This window comes from Astatotilapia calliptera, chromosome 5, assembly GCF_964374335.1.
Source record: "Astatotilapia calliptera chromosome 5, fAstCal68.1, whole genome shotgun sequence".
Classification (NCBI taxonomy): Eukaryota; Metazoa; Chordata; class Actinopteri; order Cichliformes; family Cichlidae; genus Astatotilapia; species Astatotilapia calliptera.
The window spans coordinates 38,911,768-38,931,767 of record NC_137426.1 but is presented as its reverse complement, the minus strand read 5'-3'; the positions used below and the strand labels follow the sequence as shown (position 1 = coordinate 38,931,767).

Sequence of the window (20,000 nt, the reverse complement as noted above, 5' to 3'; positions counted from 1 at the left end):
CAGCACACACACGTTAGGTTTCAACCGATGTGCAGTCAAACATCTTCTATATTCCATAACTCGATATTCATGATTGTTTACAAAAATGTTGATAACACATGGTCAAATACTATACACACTTTGGAATTTAAATGTCATGTCATTCATATTTATCAACCAGAAAAATAAAGGATCATGTTCCTCCATCTCACACACGTTACGACTATCTGCCCAAAAAGGATGGCATCATTTCTACCACCATCTGGGAGTCCAGCTGTGTGAACGCATCATTGTCTGTCTCCCTCTCTTCCTCTTATAATAACACAGCTGTGTGCAGCTGGTCATTCCCTTCCTGCTACTTAGGCTGTAGAAATCCCTCAGTCGATGCCAGCTCATTGTACTTACTGTGGCTTCCACATGTACCACGGGTTACTCTGTTATGTTTTGCCTACACTGGACTAACTTGGATGTCCTCTTAGTCCAAGTTAACAGGACATCCATGGATAATTCAGGAAATCCACCTGAATCTTCATCTGAGTGAATTATCTGCCTGTCCCTCTGCCAACTCCATTCAGAAAATACTTCTTTGTATTACTTATATTACGTGTTTTTCTTCTGTACCTGTTAAACTTTTACTTCAGTGTCCTGCATTTGGCTGCAAGAGTTGTGATGACTTTGGTCTGCAGTCTATGTTTCCTCCAGGAGAAGCTGTTGTCTTAATAATCGGTTTAGAGGGTCCACATTTGTCTTCCATCCTGACTGAACATCACGATTGGCTCTCGCTGCCTCCCAGCAACCATACAATTGTGTTATTGACATCCTTACCTGGTGCCTGATCTCTGCCCCTAAGCTGCCTATACAGTCTCACCAAATCAGAACACGAGCCAATGGAAAAACACACCCACCATTCATTAGCTGCTGACATCATCCCACCCTCGTCCTATTTCCTGGGAGCTGGATTTCTTGCATTAACTTTAGAGGTTTGAATTGTTAAAAACAAACAACCTTTACATCTGTTATCTTCTCCCTTTTAACTTCTTCTGCAAAGAGCCACAATCTTTGCGAAACATCTACGATCCCATTGCGACGAGTGGAAGACTACCTTCTATACTCACCTGGGGCATCTACCCTGTCCCACCACGTGGACTTACCAATGCTCTGGTTGTCTTCCAGGCGTTGGTAAATAATGTGCTTTGGGACTTCCTTAATTGCTTCATCTTTGTCTACTTGGATGATATTCTCATGTTTTCAAACCACTATAGTCATGTTTACTACAAGTATTACTTCCTCCAAACCATCAACGTGTCTTTTAGACCCCATTCCTACAAAACTGCTCAAAGAAGTCCTGCCGTTAATTAATTCTTCGATCTTAAATATGATCAACCTATCTCTAATGATCGGCTATGTACCACAGGCCTTCAAGCTGGCTGTAGTTAAACCTTTACTCAAAAAGCATCTCTAGACCCAGCAGTCTTAGCTAATTATAGGCCAATCTCCAACCTTCCTTTCATATCAAACATCCTTGAAAGAGTAGCTGTCAAACAGCTAACAGATCATCTGCAGAGCTTTATTTGAAGAGTTTCAGTCAGGTTTCAGAGCTCATCACAGCACAGAAACAGCTTTAGTGAAGGTTACAAATGATCTTCTTATGGCCTCTGACAGTGGACTCATCTCTGTGCTTGTCCTGCTAGACCTCAGTGCAGCGTTCGATACTGTCGACCATAATATCCTATTAGAGCGATTAGAACATGCTGTAGGTATTACAGGTACTGCACTGCAGTGGTTTGTATCATATCTATCTAATAGACTCCAATTTGTGCATGTAAATGGAGAGTCCTCTTCACACACTGAGGTTAATTATGGAGTTCCACAGGGTTCAGTGCTAGGACCAATTCTGTTTACATTATACATGCTTCCCTTAGGCAGCATCATTAGAAGACATACAGTGGGGCAAAAAAGTATTTAGTCAGCCACCGATTGTGCAAGTTCCCCCACCTAAAATGATGACAGAGGTCAGTAATTTGCACCAGAGGTACACTTCAACTGTGAGAGACAGAATGTGAAAAAAAAATCCATGAATCCACATGGTAGGATTTGTAAAGAATTTATTGGTAAATCAGGGTGGAAAATAAGTATTTGGTCAATAACAAAAATACAACTCAATACTTTGTAACATAACCTTTGTTGGCAATAACAGAGGTCAAACGTTTACTATAGGTCTTTACCAGGTTTGCACACACAGTAGCTGGTATTTTGGCCCATTCCTCCATGCAGATCTTCTCAAGAGCAGTGATGTTTTGGGGCTGTCGCCGAGCAACACGGACTTTCAACTCCCGCCACAGATTTTCTATGGGGTTGAGGTCTGGAGACTGGCTAGGCCACTCCAGGACTTTCAAATGCTTCTTACGGAGCCACTCCTTTGTTGCCCGGGCGGTGTGTTTTGGATCATTGTCATGTTGGAAGACCCAGCCTCGTTTCATCTTCAAAGTTCTCACTGATGGAAGGAGGTTTTGGCTCAAAATCTCACGATACATGGCCCCATTCATTCTGTCCTTAACACGGATCAGTCGTCCTGTCCCCTTGGCAGAAAAACAGCCCCATAGCATGATGTTTCCACCCCCATGCTTCACAGTAGGTATGGTGTTCTTGGGATGCAACTCAGTATTCTTCTTCCTCCAAACACGACGAGTTGAGTTTATACCAAAAAGTTCTACTTTGGTTTCATCTGACCACATGACATTCTCCCAATCCTCTGCTGTATCATCCATGTGCTCTCTGGCAAACTTCAGACGGGCCTGGACATGCACTGGCTTCAGCAGCGGAACACGTCTGGCACTGCGGGATTTGATTCCCTGCCGTTGTAGTGTGTTACTGATGGTGACCTTTGTTACTTTGGTCCCAGCTCTCTGCAGGTCATTCACCAGGTCCCCCCGTGTGGTTCTGGGATCTTTGCTCACCGTTCTCATGATCATTTTGACCCCACGGGATGAGATCTTGCGTGGAGCCCCAGATCGAGGGAGATTATCAGTGGTCTTGTATGTCTTCCATTTTCTGATGATTGCTCCCACAGTTGATTTTTTCACACCAAGCTGCTTGCCTATTGTAGATTCACTCTTCCCAGTCTGGTGCAGGTCTACAATACTTTTCCTGGTGTCCTTCGAAAGCTCTTTGGTCTTGGCCATGACGGAGTTTGGAGTCTGACTGTTTGAGGCTGTGGACAGGTGTCTTTTATACAGATGATGAGTTCAAACAGGTGCCATTCATACAGGTAACGAGTGGGGGACAGAAAAGCTTCTTACAGAAGACGTTACAGGTCTGTGAGAGCCAGAGATTTTCCTTGTTTGAGGTGACCAAATACTTATTTTCCACCCTGATTTACGAATAAATTCTTTACAAATCCTACCATGTGAATTCATGGATTTTTTTTTCACATTCTGTCTCTCACAGTTGAAGTGTACCTCTGGTGCAAATTACTGACCTCTGTCATCATTTTAAGTGGGGGAACTTGCACAATCGGTGGCTGACTAAATACTTTTTTGCCCCACTGTAGCATACATTTACACTGCTATGCAGATGACACCCAGCTGTACCTGTCCATGAAGCCAGATAACACACACCAATGAGTTAAACTGCAGGAATGTCTTAAAGACATAAAGACCTGGATGGCCGCTAACTTTCTGCTTCTTAATTCAGTGTGTGAATGTGTGTGTGAATGTGTGGATGATTGTGTATAGTGTAAAGCGCTTTGGGGTCCTTAGGACCAAGTAAAGCGCTTTACAAATACAGACCATTTACCATTTAATTCAGATCAAACTGAGGTTATTGTACTGGGGCGATCGTGGCTCAAGAGTTGTCTTGTAATCGGAAGGTTGCCGGTTCGAGCCCTGGCTCAGACAGTCTCGGTCGTTGTGTCCATGGGCAAGACACTTCACCTACCGCCTACTGGTGTTGGCCAGAGGGGCCGATGGCGCGATATGGCAGCCTCGCCTCTGTCAGTCTGCCCCAGGGCAGCTGTGGCTACAACTGTAGCTGCCTCCACCAGTGTGTGAGAGTGAATGAATAGTGGAATTGTAAAGTGCTTTGAGGGGTCCCGAAAAGCGCTATATAAATGCAATCCATTATTATTACTCGGCTCTGAAAAGCTTAGAAATATGGTATCTAACCAGATTCTTCCTCTGGATGGCATTACCTTGACCTCCAGTAACGCTGTGAGGAACCTTGGAGTCATTTTTGACCAGGACATGTCCTTCAATGCACATATTAAACAAATATGTAAGACTGCTTTCTTCCATTTGTGCAACATCTCTAAAGTTAGAAATATCCTGTCTCAGAGTGACGCTGAAAAACTAGTTCATGCATTTATTACTTCCAGGCTGGACTACTGTAATTCATTATTATCAGGATGTCCTAAAAACTCCCTGAAAAGCCTTCAGCTGATCCAAAATGCTGCAGCAAGAGTCCTGACAGGGACTAGAAAGAGAGAGCAGATTTCTCCTGTTTTGGCTTCCCTTCATTGGCTTCCTGTTAAATCCAGAATTCAAAATCCTGCTCCTCACATACAAGGTCTTAAATAATCAGGCCCCATCTTATCTTAATGACCTTGTAGTACCATATCACCCTATTAGAGCACTTCACTCTCGCTCTGCAGGCCTACTTGTTGTTCCTAGAGTATTTAAAAGTAGAATGGGAGGCAGAGCCTTCAGTTTTCAGGCCCCTCTTCTGTGGAACCAGCTTCCAGTTTGGATTCAGGAGACAGACACTATCTCTACTTTCAAGATTAGGCTTCAAACTTTCCTTTTTGCTAAAGCATATAGTTAGGGCTGGACCAGGTGACCCTGAATCCTCCCTTAGTTATGCTGCAATAGACGTAGGCTGCCGGGGATTCCCATGATGCACTGAGTTTTTCCTTTCCAGTCACCTTTCTCACTCACTATGTGTTAACAGACCTCTCTGCATTGAATCATATCTGTTATTAACCTCTGTCTCTCTTCCACAGCATGTCTTTATCCTGTCTTCCTTCTCTCACCCCAACCAATCACAGACAGAGTCAAAGGGCCAAACCGGGAGCTGTGTGGTACCGAACAGTCGGCCCACCTGAAGCTCACAACTAATGGAACTCAAAGATCTCCACAGCCACACGTCTTTCTCAAAGCATTCCTCAGTTACGAGCTCCAATGTTCCCATCTCAGGAGTGTGAGTTTTCAGTCTATTGGTCATTACCTTCATTGATGTTTCTGGTTAAGGAGAGCATCCCATGTACCATTACTAAGAACACACTGCCACCATATTCCAGCACCTATCTAATCTCCAGGTGAGAAAGTCTTTCAAAAGTGATTAATTACAAACTTAGTTTAAAAACTGTCTCTTGTTTACATTAGTGGATTTGAAACTGAGGCAATCAGCAACCCGTCCATCTAAAGCCACCCAAACACTGGGCTGCCACTGGCCAATCAAAGCACTCCATTCTCAAATTTCAGACAGTCATTGTCAAGTACTGAAGAAATGAATACATTGTTAACCAGGTTCAATGTGCAGCAGTGTATTTTACAAGCAGCTTCCCCCTCCACATCACTAAATATCTGCATCATATCTATTTTTGACTAAATGAGTGGCAAACTGCAAGGAACACAGGAGGTGGGCACAAAGTCAGACACAGGAATGTGATGGAAGATCTGTTCACTGAGCCTCTATTGCCACCTTCTATTTCTATAGTACATACTACTGAAATGTTAGAAGCATTGTCATGTTCAAGCTGCTACGCATTGTGCTCTATACTGCCACATCAGGGTTTGGCCTTCCTCTCAGTCATACAACCCTCTGTGTTTCTGATCCATGTGGGTCTTCGTAGTCACCAAAGTCTTTAAGCTTCATATTACTCTTACAGTCAATACACTGACTACAACAAACAACTAAAATCTAGCTTAAAATCTATATCCTAGATTTTGGCATTCGGCACTATGGGATAATAGGTGTTATTTGCTTTAGCTATAGGTAGTTAGGTTGTAGCTTGTTATTGTCTTTACATCATTATTAAAATAGTTAAAAAACAGCCAACATTAAGAGAAACACAATAAAGCAACCCAAACGTATCATTCAGTATGAAACTAACCCACTTCTACACATGTAAAGAGCAGTTAGGAGGTTAGACTGAGCTTCAGTGAGTCAGAAGGTTAGCACCACGTTACACCCTTAGGAGGTGAACAGGAAACCGAGCTGTCCTTATAGGAAGAGGAAACTCACCACCGTGGGGCTCAGAGGCATTGTAAGATGTGTCATTGTATGGCTCCTCTAGAAACAAGAGGCACACACAGTGGCACATCAATCTGCATAAAAACACTCACACAACCTGACAACAATGTTCAATGTAACAATGTTCAATGTAACAATGTTCAATGTAACAATGTTCAGTGTAACAATGTTCAATGTAACAATGTTCAGTGTAACAATGTTCAATGTAACAATGTTCAATGTAACAATGTTCAGTGTAACAATGTTCAATGTAACAATGTTCAGTGTAACAATGTTCAGTGTAACAATGTTCAATGTAACAATGTTCAGTGTAACAATGTTCAAACAAACTGTTGGAAGAACGATCCAACATTTCACAATCTGGTCTTTCAGAGGCAGCATTAGGAAATCATCACAAAGGTTATGGTTTCGTGCATGACATGTCATAACATCCTCTCCAGTTAGATAGATGGGGTCTTACTCTACTTGGGTTAAAGTAGTGTATGTGTTCAAAACAGACAAAGCAGATAAGAGTTTAGCAGGAAACAGCAGCTCTAACGACACAACAGCAATAATCACTTTGGCAACTGACTGCTTCAGGATCCAACTCGTAATTAGTTTGTGTGTGTGTGTGTGTGTGTGTGTGTGTGTGTGTGTGTGTGTGTGTGTGTTTGTGTGCGTGTGTGCGTGTGTGTGTGTGTGTGTGTGTGTGTTTGTGTGCGTGTGTGCGTGTGTGCGTGTGTGTGTGTGTGTGTGTGTGTGTGTGTGTGTGTGTGTGTTGCATACTTACTGGTCTGAACTTTGAGTTTGTATGGGTTCTTCTCCTGGATGGTGTGTGTGAACAGAAAGCGAGCTTTACAGCTGTAGTCTGTGTTTGCATCTTGGGCCAAAACATTGGAGAAGTAGAGGTCTCCATTAAGACCCATGGACACTCGTTTATCCTGAGGGATTGGACTCATATCTCAAGGTCACAAGAACAGACAGAAATGAAGAATAAGAGAGAAGGAATGAAACCACATCGATAAGTTTAGGATTTCATATATCAGCTGCAAGTTCAATAATGTTCAATGCTAGATTGGATCTGGGCAGCTCAGCGTGTACCTGAAAAAATGTAAAACAGGTTTTTGGCTCTAAAGTGGTCCTTCCAGGTCATTAAACAGACATGTCTTTATTTTTAAATCTGGTTGAGTCAAAGTGCCTTCCTTCCATTTTTTAATACCTATGCAAGATTTCCTCTTGCAGTGAAAGAATGCAAAGAGGGGCCATGTCATCTGAGCAGCTGGGACTAAAATACAGACCACTTCTATATTTGCCACAAGTATGTCTATGTTTGATCTAGAGTTTGACGACATTTCTCAACTAGACTGAGTGCAACAGATGGTTATCCAACGTTTTGATGTCGTTTAAACTTCCAATTCAGTTAAAACACAATGATGTCACTCCTTAAAAGCGTCCTGACGTGTGACAAAGTTATCTTTCCAACAATTTTTTGTTAGGTCCAATATTTGCACCCAATATTTTCGTTGTTGCATGGACTCTGCTTGGTATTATATGCTTTGTTGTGTCATTCATATATAGCTGCTTGAAGTATTACCATGACACATAAGTGATCTCTGGAAAAGCCAAAATGTCAACCTACAAACACAGAAGTAACAATCTCTTCAGGGCTACTGGAGACAGTTTGCTGCTTCTATTTTCACATATAACTCAAATCAACATCAGCTCAAGCAAAACTGGTATGGCCCAGATCTGCCCCACACAATGTGCTTACACATGGCCCACATAGTGCAAACAATGACGGCCCTTTGGTGGCCCAGATCTGGTTTGCCAGAGGTGGCCCACACACGAGCCAGCACATGGCTCGTGTTGCAGACACACTGCTGGTCCTGTGCTGGCCCAGAACAGTTTCAACTCTGGGCCCAGATGTCAGCCTAATGTGTACCTTAATCAAGCCGTGTAATAACAACATGTGCCAGAACATAATAGTGCAAAAGTAACATGACGAAACTCTGTTCAGACTGATTGTTACATAGCACTTTTCTACTCTCCTGGATTACTCAAAGCACTCTATACAACATACCACATTCACACCCTTTCCATAAACTGAGCGCTTCCTAACTACATTTATACACTTTTATGCAAACTGGAGGAACCAGGGATCAAACCACTAACCTTCCGATCACTAGATGACCTGCTCTACCGCCTGAGCTACAGCCACCCGGTGGTAAACATGAGTAAACCCTCACTAGGTTTTGGATAAAGTGTACACTCACAAACAGTCAGAAGTGCCAGCTTGATGCTGGATCCAGGCCAGAGCTGTTTTCTGTGAGCCTGGGCCACATACACCAAACCACAATTGGGCCAGACCTGCCTGCTATGTGGGATGCTGATGTGTTATTCTACAGTCACTACAGACAATCCTCCAGTACACCCACACAGATGTCAAGGCGAAGCATCCCCCATTGTAAGTGTGCGATGGGTGACATAACCCATCTGACTGTTAACACAGAGCCCCAGGACCAATCAGCAGCTGGGCCAGCAATCCTAATGATGCATCGGTGTGTCTGCTCTGGCTTCCTGTTGTTTGTTTATGACTGTGTTTGTGTCACAAGCTTTATGGTGAACAGGTCAGTTCAGGTTAACAGCCATTTACAGCAATGTCAGTTTCCAAGCAGGACAAATGTCCAGTCTATATTTCAGTTTCAGTTTTACATAGAGAATTATAGACTGGACTGAATAAAAATTGGTATTGTTCAACTAAATAGCTTCTTGCCTCTGGCTGTAAAACAGCTAATGGCTGAACATGAGGCCTGCTCTGTCAGCTAACAGTGGCATGAACTTGTGCAGAGAAGCCTAAGCCTAAGGACCAGAGCAGCACGAGGCGCTGGGAATCAGAAAAAACACAGGAGTCCTAAATAAAATGCACCTCATACATCAAGCTAGCTGTGCTGAAGAACTTTAACAAAGCAATCAGGTTATCCCTAAGAATGAATGACTGATAGGTGAAGCCAGTCTGGGTTCAGATTCCTACAAGTGTCTCTCTAACAGCGAGGAAACAGATACCACATGCTACAAAAAAGAAGAGGGTTTAGTGATTGGGGGAGTTTGAAACTCACTGCTGTCCATCCAGAAGGTGAACGGAGGAGGCAGACCTGGTGGGGGGTTGCAAGGTAGAACCAGTGCGGAGCCTTCAGTCACAGATACTGGCTCCAGCACCTCCTTAGGCCACAGAGGAGCCTCTGGAGGATTGGGGGAAATATGAACAACAGGATTCAGCTACTAGTTGAAAATATAAGAAATACAATTAGCACTGAGCTGTTGGTGCAGATAGATATCTGTCAACATCCATGAATCCACTTATTACTCCAAAGTTTCAAGGGGTGTGTTCTGCATATCACAAATGAATGAATGACATGTAAACAGCAATTAGTGTGTTCTGTGATCTTACTGGAGACCCGGAGCAGGATTTTGTTGGACAGAGACACTCCAAAGTCATTGGTGGCAAAACACTGGTATTCTCCCTCGTAGTCCTCTGGCCGACCTCCGCTGCGGAAGCCAATCTCCAGGGTTCCCGAGCGTTTTCGCATCGTCACCCTGGGATCTTTCCCAATATTGAAAAACTTCCCATTTCTTCGCCATGAAAACCTAAGATTTAGTTGAAGAAATCAAAGAATTATATCTCTTATAACCTTGTTTTCCAAGAGCAGACAATATCTATGTGTAACCACACTGAGGCAGGAAACACCGGGCAAAATATAACCACAAATAAACAGCAGCTCTCATAGCTGGACTGGCCATCGGGCATACCGGGCATTTGCCCGGTGGGCCGCTGGAGATTTTTTGTTTTTATGGGCCGCTGGATTTTTTTATTTTTTTTTTTAGGAAGGGTATATATAATGAAAGGTGTTGGATTGGCCAATTGGTCATGATCGACTCTGGGCTGGACCAATTACAGCCGAGGAGGCCGGATGCACCCTCCCCCTTGTTTAGCAATCATGTGATTTTCGCGCATTGCATGCCGGGAACTCGTGGCAAAACATTCCAAGTACCGCATCAAATGCAAGCATTTGCAGCACCGCAAAACGTTCATTCTCCGGTTCCAATACCTTCTTGGTTTTTCTTTGCCGCACAAAAAAGGAATGTACAAAACAAAAGGAGAACAATGCCGGTCCGTACAAAGACAGACTCCACGAAAAGACAAAGAAAAGATACGAGGAAAAAATCAAAGGAGTGAAAGGGTCAGACCCTTACGAGCACACAGAGTGGACAAAAGACGTTAGCGTGCTGCCCAACTTTCACCACGCTCAGATTTATAATCATACGCTTCTTGGAGTGAGTGCATACACTCATGAAGTTTAGTAACTTCCGGTCACTGCAACAAGCCCAGGTACAGTTTACCGACGGATGGGTGCAGGACCTTGAAATGCACCGTGTAGAAAGTAAAGACCATCGTACGTATCATAAGTTTACCAGTCTCACAAATCGTCGTCATAAATACACATTCGTTAACCGTTTATTAATATAACCTTTGAGCTCAACGGTAATTAATTAGTAGTGGAAATAATTTCTGGTAGCATCACAGAAATGTAGCAGTGACAATAATATTGTATGCTGTAATCGTACTGGACAATTAGTGATACAAAACAACTGTTTTATCCTGTGAATAAAAGCATATGTTTTTGTCAATGTACCATAATAACAGAAGCGAAACACAATATTGTGTCAGGACAATTCACTATTTATGCACAATAAACAAAAGAGCATAGTGCGACAATTTCTGTTCAGCGCCAGACTTGCTTGTAACCTATATCACCAATTATGTTAAGAAAAATGACGTAATAACTACAACAGCAGACTGACCTTTGTGTAAATGCTTGGAGCAGACTAACATGTGAGCTGGAGTGTTCTGAGACGTTATATTTGGTATATCCAGACCATCTGTTGGCTCTTTGTTACTTCGGAAACATGGCTTAAAAAATTTCTCTTCAACGACGTAATCCGATAAAAAAAAAACGATCTCTTTACCCGTCGGCTTCCCGTGGCTGTCATGCGACCGGCTATTGCAGTTAATAATACAACAGCTTCTTGCCATTTTTGTGTTTCTTTTTATCGCTGTGTAACTGATTTCAATTGAAAGCCTGCGTGCGCTAGTACCTCTTGCCACGAGTTCCCAGAATCCTTTGTGGTTTTACCCCTGAATGACGTCACGTTTTCAATCTTTATCCTGGTGGGCCGGTCTCTAGTCAAAATGCCCGGGCCGATTTTTTGTCCCAGTCCAGCCTTGGCAGCTCTCCAAATAATAAAAGGAAAAAAATCTAACTCAAATTAGATTTTTTGTTTGTGTTTTACATTATTTATACGTTTTTCTCTGAAAGTGTCTGATTGTTTAGACGTATGTTTTGCTTTTTCATTTGAGCTGAAACTTCAGTGGAGACGACATGATGATGATGATGAGCCTGTATTTGTCACACGCACATGTTCACATGCTTCATGTCGATGCTAAATGTTGCACTTTGCTTCACGTTGCTTAGAACGTCCACATTTTGACTTTTACTCAGTATTTTCTCCTTTTTGTCCACTCAGGACTGCACTGTACAATTTCTTTACCCAATGTTGTCGTATAACAGCTTGTGTGTGTATACATTTTGTTTGTTTTTAACTACCTCTGTCTAGTCTATTTTGTAGTGTGTTTGTAAAAAAGCACAATTTCACCACACCATTGCAAGCTAAGGCTGTTTATATTAAACACATCAGACACCAAGGACACACTAACACTGTGATAATGATCTTTTCATTGTTTAACAAGCAGAAATGCCAAAGTTCTCTGCTTGTTACCAGGTGACATAAGGTACTGCTGATCAATGCACTCGACTAACTGTTCAGAAGAAACCAATACGTGACATGTACACTGGGACCACCTGTATAAAAGCCGACGTTTGGCAGTTTTCTGGTATGCTAAAAAGGAAAGACCACAGAAATAATCTTAGTGATGCAACTGGTGCTGCCCAACATGGACACAACACGATTTCCAGAACAAATAAAAGTCCCTCATTCAACAGTGAGAGTGATCGTGCACAAATGGAAATCAAGCCTCCCAGGATATACATACCAACCAAGGTCACCCTGAGGTCACACAACGCTCAGAGAAACTGCAAGAACTCCAGAGGCTACATCTTAGTACGTTCAAAGGTACAGTACAGTTTGATAAAGACTAACCAAGCATGGCTTCTTTGGAAAATCTACCAGGAGAAAGCATCTTTATCCATTGGAACATGTGGTTCTATTTCATTCTGTTTTAGTATCGTCTAAGGACCTGATTCAGTCCTAATAAACAAAACCCTACAATTAAAAGAAGATGTATTTTTCACATGACTGTATATTACTCAACTGTTATATGATGGCAGTACAAATATCCACCACACAGTCTGCACGTGCGTTTAGTAATACTTTAATCCGTGTGGTTGGTTAGTGAGGAAGTCAGCTCCAGTTTTAGTGAGGCGTGGGGATTTACAAGTAAAGCTTCCTGTTGTTTTTCAGCAAGTAACAGCTGTGCTCGGCCTGTTTGTGGTGCAGCACAGAGCACCGAACTAGGAGAGAGTGTGTGTGTGTTATGTAGTTAGAGACTGATTGCAAGTAAGTGAACAATCCTTTTTGGTGAATGATCCATGTCCACCATGTGCATTACTGAAGCAGAGGAGACACAGCATGTGCACATGGCGTAGTGGCTCTGAGTGGCTGTTTGTGAGGTTGTGTACTTATCTGTGTGAACACAAAAATCTTCCTGTCTCCAGTGAAACAATGAACCACTGCTCTGAGCTGCCCATACACCCAGTGATGTAAGCAGTGGTGTCTGTGTTTGTGTTTAGGCCTGGTCTGAGTTTGACTTACAGAGGTGTGACTTGGTGTTAGCTATTCCTTTAAGCCTCATCCCCGTGTGTGAGGCATCAAATGCTCCAGAGCAACAGCGGGACAGAGAAAGGTACAAACACTGTAAACCAATGTGACAGCTCATTTGTGTATGAGCCTCGGTGCTGAGCAGAGCTGAATTGTAAACAGATTAATCTAAAACCATGGATGGCTTTATTGATTCAAACGTCTGTATCTTGTGGTTCCCATAATTTACTCCAATGCTCTCTTCTGGCTTTTCCTTGACCCAAACCTTTTAAGATCTCACATCTCTGAGGCTCTTTCAACCCCTGTTGTGGAGACGGCCCAGCAGCAGCTGCACTTTTTCAAGGGTTTAAGGAGGAATCAGTCGGTGCTGGTGAACTTTTACCGTTCTACAGTTGTTCTACACATGCCATTACTGTGTTGTATGCCGGCTGAGACTATAAGCCCTTGATGTCTCCTCTGACCGACCTCGTCACCTGGAAGGGTAGGAACCTGAGAAGGTTCCTCATCTGTGGTTCCCTCATCACAGACTTCACTAGGTCTCAGGTGGTGCAGTCGGCCTGTAGATGGCCTTTGAGTAGGGAGGATTGCCATAGTCTGCCAATGGACTGTGTATGTTTTTAACTCTCTGAGCCTAGGAAAGGTTGAGGTCTTGTACAAGCCTTTGGGTGGTGCTTGGAGCCTCTCCACTCCCTTGTCAGCCTCATCAGCTGCAGTATAAATAAACCAGCTCTGCAGCCCAGTCTCTGCTAGATTATTATACTCACCTCTACAACCTGCCTGCTTACCCTTCAACAGCGTCTTCCCTCGTGGGGAAATCCTTTTTGAAATCCTCTGCAAAAAATCACCTGGACTAACTTATGTCTGTCCCCTTGAGCCTGCTTCTCTAGACCTGTGCAGTTCCCAGACTTCCGTTTCCTCCCTGTTGCAACATACAAAGTGCACATGTGTCCATATAAAAGCCTTTTGTCCATAACTATTCCCTGTGGCCCTTTGATGTTGCTCCTGAGTCACCGCTTCAGCTGGCCACCATCAGCTGGACCAGAGAATAAACAGTATTAAAGTAGCAGGAGTAAAAAAGTAGAATGCTTACATAGAATATTGTTCTTGTTCTATGACAGTAAAGACGGTAATTTGTAAGTTTGCTCACTGATACAGAAATGAACAAGCTCTAATTTTTATGGTAGTGCAATTTTAATGGAGAGAGACAGAATATCAACCAAAAATCCAGAAAAAGCACATTACATAAAGGTTATATATTGAAGTGGATGTCACTGAGTGAAACAAGTATTGATCCCCTACAAACCAGCCAGAATTCTGGTTCCCACAGACTGGCTCAGTGGCACAGAGACTGTAATCAGTCAATCCATTACAAAAACTCCTCGTCCAATCTCATTATACACTGAACAAAAATATAAACGCAACACCTTTGTTACTGCTCCCATTCCCCATGGGATGGACGTAGAGACCTAAAATTCATTCCAGATACACAATATAACCATCCCTCCCAAACAGTGGTCACAAATCAGTCCAAATGTGTGGTAGTGGGCACATCTGCTATATTGAGATAATCCATCCCACCTCACAGGTGTGCCACATCAGGATGCTGATCTGACATCATGAGTAGTGCACAGGTGTACCTCAGACTGCCCACAACAAAAGGCCACCCTGGAATGTGCAGTTTTTTGCGCTATTGGGGGTCTGGGGACCCAGAACCGGTCAGTATCTGGTGTGACCACCATTTGCCTCATGCAGTGCAACACATCGTCGCATGGAGTCTATCAGATTGTCAATTGTGGCCTGTGGAATGTTGGTCCACTCCACTTCAATGGCTGTGCGAGGTTGTTGGATATTCGTGGGAACTGGTACACGCTGTCGTATACGCCGGTCAAGCACATCCCGAACATGCTCAATGGGTGACATGTCCGGTGAGTATGCTGGCCATGCAAGAACTGGGACATTCTCAGCTGCCATCTGCCCTGAACAATGTGAACCATGATTCATCCGTGAAGCGCACACCTCTCCAACGTGCCAGACGCCATCGAATGTGAGCATTTGCCCACACAAGTCTGTTACGGCGACGAGCTGGAGTCAGGTCAAGACCCCGATGAGGACGACGGGCATGCAGTTGAGCGTCCCTGAGACGGTTTCTGACAGTTTGTGCAGAAATTGTTTGGTTGTGCAAACCAATTGTTCCAGCAGCTGTCTGGGTGGCTGGTCTCAGACGATCTTGGAGGTGAACCTGCTGGATGTGGAGGTCCTGGGCTGGTGTGGTTACACGAGGTCTGCGGTTGTGAGGCCGGTTGGATGTGCTGCCATATTCTCTGAAACGCCTGTGGAGACGGCTTATGGTTGAGAAATGAACATTCAATGCACGGGCGACAGATCTGGTTGACATTCCTGCTGTCAGCATGCCAATTGCACGCTCCCTCATTGCTTGTGGCATCTGTGGCATTTTGCTGTGAGACAAAACTGCACATTCCAGGGTGGCCTTTTGTTGTGGGCAGTCTGAGGTACACCTGTGCACTACTCATGATGTCAGATCAGCATCCTGATGTGGCACACCTGTGAGGTGGGATGGATTATCTCAATATAGCAGATGTGCCCACTACCACACATTTGGACTGATTTGTGACCACTGTTTGGGAGGGATGGTTATATTGTGTATCTGGAATGAATTTTAGGTCTCTACGTCCATCCCATGGGGAATGGGAGCAGTAACAAAGGTGTTGCGTTTATATTTTTGTTCAGTGTATGTATAAAGCACACCTGTCCACAGGAGCATTTTCTTCCATTCCAACCTCTCCATCACCATGGGCAAGGACGAAGAGCTGTCAAAGCATGTCACAAGACTGTAGACCCACATAAGACTGGAATGGACAAGACCATCAGCAAGAAGCTCGGTGACATGGTGGCAGCTTTTGGTGCAATGATTCACAAATGGAATTAATTTGTCATGGTCCTGAGTCTGAGGACTCAGTGTTTTGTGTTTCTTTATGCTTTTGTTCATTCAGAGTGTGTATTCTGTTGTGATTTTGCCATTTGTTAGGTTTCTGTTCTTTGCCTGCCTGCTCCCACTTCTGTGTTCCCTCTGTCTGTCCATGGTGTTATTGTGTCTGCTCATGAGTCTGCCTGTCAAGTTCAGTGTCCTGTCTGGTTCTCTGTCTGTTAGTTTCCTGTTTTATTCTGAAAGTTCATGTCTCATGTCAGTGTGTTCAGTTTTACCTCTCCCCTGTCTCGTTAGCCTAATTGCTCCCAGCTGTGTCTCCCTCCTGTGGCCCATTCCCTGATTACTCCCCGTGTATTTAAGCCCTGTGTTTTCCTGTGCTCTCTGTTGCGTCGTCTGTTTAGGTTCATGTCCGTCTGCATTATTCTGTTACCTGGTATTCATTCTGCGTCTCTCTGCGTGCATTTTGCTCCTCCTCTCGTGAGTGTCTGGTTTAAGTTTTGTTCTTTAGTTTTCCCAGTTTAGGTTTGTTTACTCCCCGCTCTGCTCTTCCTGTTTTGTCACCTTCTCACCGCTGTAAATAAACACTCACTCGCACCCCAGCCAGTGCCTGGATCCTTTTTTCAATACACCACACGACTGCCCCCAGCCGTGACAATATTGTATAATTCATGGTAAATGGCGGCCTAGCCAGTCTCCAGAGCTCAAAGCTATAGAAAGTCTACGGCCCAGTCAAGATCCATCAAGCAAAGTGGAACAGCGTGGCTGGACGTCGACACGGCCGGGAGGTGAATGCCTACAAAGCTGTGACGACACTCAACAATGTTGCACCACAGCAACAGGAAGATGTGCCAAAATCCTTCCATAATGGTGTGAGAAACTGATTACATGGAAGTTATATACAAAACCTCAATGTTTTTCACACAGTACATCTGCATTTTGGCTTAATGTGTACAAACAAGTAACTCCACTGTGTCATTCGTTGTTCTTTATGGATGCTTTGTTTTTACCATGACTCATGTTGGGAGTGTGTGTGAGCTTACGTTGGCACTGGGTTGCCCTTGGCCTCACACTCAATGATGATGTTATCTCTGGGGTCCACAATGTAGTTCTTTACTGACTGTTTCATGATAGTTGGGGGCTGCTTCACTGGGAGAGAGAAACAAGACAGTAGCTTTAGTAGAGGTTCACCACCTAATCACATCCACTGGAAGAAAACACAGCATTATATTTGTAAAGAGCCATCATGGTATGGCATTTGATGCTTTCTATGAATGTTTAAGATGTTGAACACTTTCTATTATTACTGTGCTTTAGTAATAATGCAAACAGACAAACAGTCACTTGTAGCAGGCCCATAAATCAGCGTCTGATGAAAACTCTAGTACATTTACACTAGACTGTTGAGTTTAGTATGGGAATGTTATGTGAGGGGGGGCTCCACAAGGACGACCTGGGACTAGATAGAGCATTGTTTATCAGAAACTGTTCAATAAATTCCATTTTTCTAAGTTTGAGAGATATTTGCTGAGATGGAAATAAAAGAAAGTTGAGATGTCCTTGATTGATTTGTGCTTGGCTCACTTTTTCACATGCTGCATCACAAATGTGCATGCCCTACAAAGTCAGGTCATCAGCAGAATGTTTCCCAATTTTACTTTTAACGAAGTCAATGACACGTCAGAAAGACCCAGACTGTCATATAGAAGCACATGCAAACAGTGCAGCCTCCTAATATGGCCTCTATTCAGAGGATGTTGCAGGAGTGACATTGAAGGCTCTTATGTTTTTACTGCACGTGCTCACTTTGGCTTACTAAGTGCATACTTTTGCTTTCACTTGCGACTGCTTGGTCAGGTTTAGACTGTGTATGAGGTTAAAATATGTTTATTGTACTCTTGACTTTAAACTTTGCACTTGACAATGATGATGATCCCCCAGTGCATTCAAATCTGGTCTTAAGTGAGGATTCATGACGGTGTTGATGGAGTCACAGCGCTGCTTTAATATTACAGTTTGGACCTTTTTTAAAGAATGCCACTGGCTTTGTTAAAACAACCATATATGACCCTCTGAGTGAAGGACAACAGGTTTGCTCTGTACTGAACGTGGGGACAAAAACATGTTAGAACACTTACAGTCTTGCTGGATCTTTGCTGTTAGTCCAAAGTAACGCCAAGGAGAAACAGAATAAGATGCACAAGTTGTGATTGTTAATCATATTAGAGACAAATACACATTAATATTGTACTATGTTACAGCTGTTATCATACACAGCTCAGTGGTTCCCAACTGGCCCACTAAGCTCATTTTAAGTGGGTCAACAACAATATTTAACAGTGGTAAAAATTCATGAAGTACTCCATGTAGGTGTGACTGTCTACAAACAGCTCTGCCAAGTGTCACTGTAGCTTTGCTATGTTGAGCTAACCCAGCAAGCACGAGCACAGCCAATCATTTCAAGGAACGATCATGTGGGTACATTCATCTGTAGCATGGAAGCAGGTGTTCTCAGTAAAGGGCCCTCAGGTAGCAGACAGGGTTAGATCATGTTGAGAAAGGACTGCTTTGGTTTCCTGCAGACAAGCCGTCTCCATATAAAGCTTTGGAGTCAGGTCCACATGCCAAGTACAACGTTATCAAATAAGTGCACCAAAATTGCACCAAAAATCATCTACTTTCACCAAAAGGTGGAAGCTCGAGGAAGTGTTAATAGGAGGCTCCATTTGAAGTTGCTGATTTCTTTTTTTATATACACATTTCAAGACTTATAGATCAGATCTATACATATCTTCACAGACCCTATTTTTATCTTGAAAGTACTTTTTTCTCTTTTTAGATCTCACAAGTGCATTACTGGATATACAGGGAGTGCAGAATTATTAGGCAAGTTGTATTTCTGAGGAATAATGTTATTATTGAACAACAACCATGTTCTCAATGAACCCAAAAAACTCATTAATATCAAAGCTGAATGTTTTTGGAAGTAGTTTTTAGTTTGTTTTTAGTTTGAGCTATTTTAGGGGGATATCTGTGTGCAGGTGACTATTACTGTGCATAATTATTAGGCAACTTAACAAAAAACAAATATATACCCATTTCAATTATTTATTTTTACCAGTGACACCAATATAACATCTCCACATTCACAAATATACATTTCTGACATTCAAAAACAAAACAAAAACAAACCAGCGACCAATATAGCCACCTTTCTTTGCAAGGACACTCAAAAGCCTGCCATCCATGGATTCTGTCAGTGTTTTGATCTGTTCACCATCAACATTGCGTGCAGCAGCAACCACAGCCTCCCAGACACTGTTCAGAGAGGTGTACTGTTTTCCCTCCTTGTAAATCTCACATTTGATGATGGACCACAGGTTCTCAATGGGGTTCAGATCAGGTGAACAAGGAGGCCATGTCATTAGTTTTTCTTCTTTTATACCCTTTCTTGCCAGCCACGCTGTGGAGTACTTGGACGCGTGTGATGGAGCATTGTCCTGCATGGAAATCATGTTTTTCTTGAAGGATGCAGACTTCTTCCTGTACCACTGCTTGAAGAAGGTGTCTTCCAGAAACTGGCAGTAGGACTGGGAGTTGAGCTTGACTCCATCCTCAACCCGAAAAGGCCCCACAAGCTCATCTTTGATGATACCAGCCCAAACCAGTACTCCACCTCCACCTTGCTGGCGTCTGAGTCGGACTGGAGCTCTCTGCCCTTTACCAATCCAGCCACGGGCCCATCCATCTGGCCCATCAAGACTCACTCTCATTTCATCAGTCCATAAAACCTTAGAAAAACCAGTCCTGAGATATTTCTTGGCCCAGTCTTGACGTTTCAGCTTGTGTGTCTTGTTCAGTGGTGGTCGTCTTTCAGCCTTTCTTACCTTGGCCATGTCTCTGAGTATTGCACACCTTGTGCTTTTGGGCACTCCAGTGATGTTGCAGCTCTGAA

The 20,000-nt window shown here is 43.3% G+C and overlaps 1 protein-coding gene across 27 annotated transcripts in view; it reads right to left on the bottom strand.

Annotated features, from left to right (window-relative positions):
- nfasca (neurofascin homolog (chicken) a) overlaps positions 1-20,000 on the bottom strand; it is a 156,401-nt gene that overhangs the window by 58,104 nt on the left and 78,297 nt on the right. For 21 of the 27 annotated variants that reach the window (XR_013909080.1, XR_013909081.1, XR_013909078.1 and 18 more), the window contains exons 5-10: positions 18,184-18,201; positions 17,089-17,194; positions 9,656-9,852; positions 9,324-9,446; positions 6,998-7,168; positions 6,220-6,267 (exon numbers count right to left, since the gene is read on the bottom strand). Coding sequence is in view for 23 of the 27 variants with exons in the window: in XM_080301467.1 (XP_080157593.1) it covers positions 6,220-6,267; positions 6,998-7,168; positions 9,324-9,446; positions 9,656-9,852; positions 17,089-17,194; positions 18,184-18,201 (663 nt within the window). In the remaining 4 variants the exon portion in view is untranslated. The remainder of the gene's footprint in view (positions 1-6,219; positions 6,268-6,997; positions 7,169-9,323; positions 9,447-9,655; positions 9,853-17,088; positions 17,195-18,183; positions 18,202-20,000) is intronic. The other 6 variants (XM_080301471.1, XM_080301472.1, XM_026169160.2 and 3 more) reach the window with 3 other exon arrangements.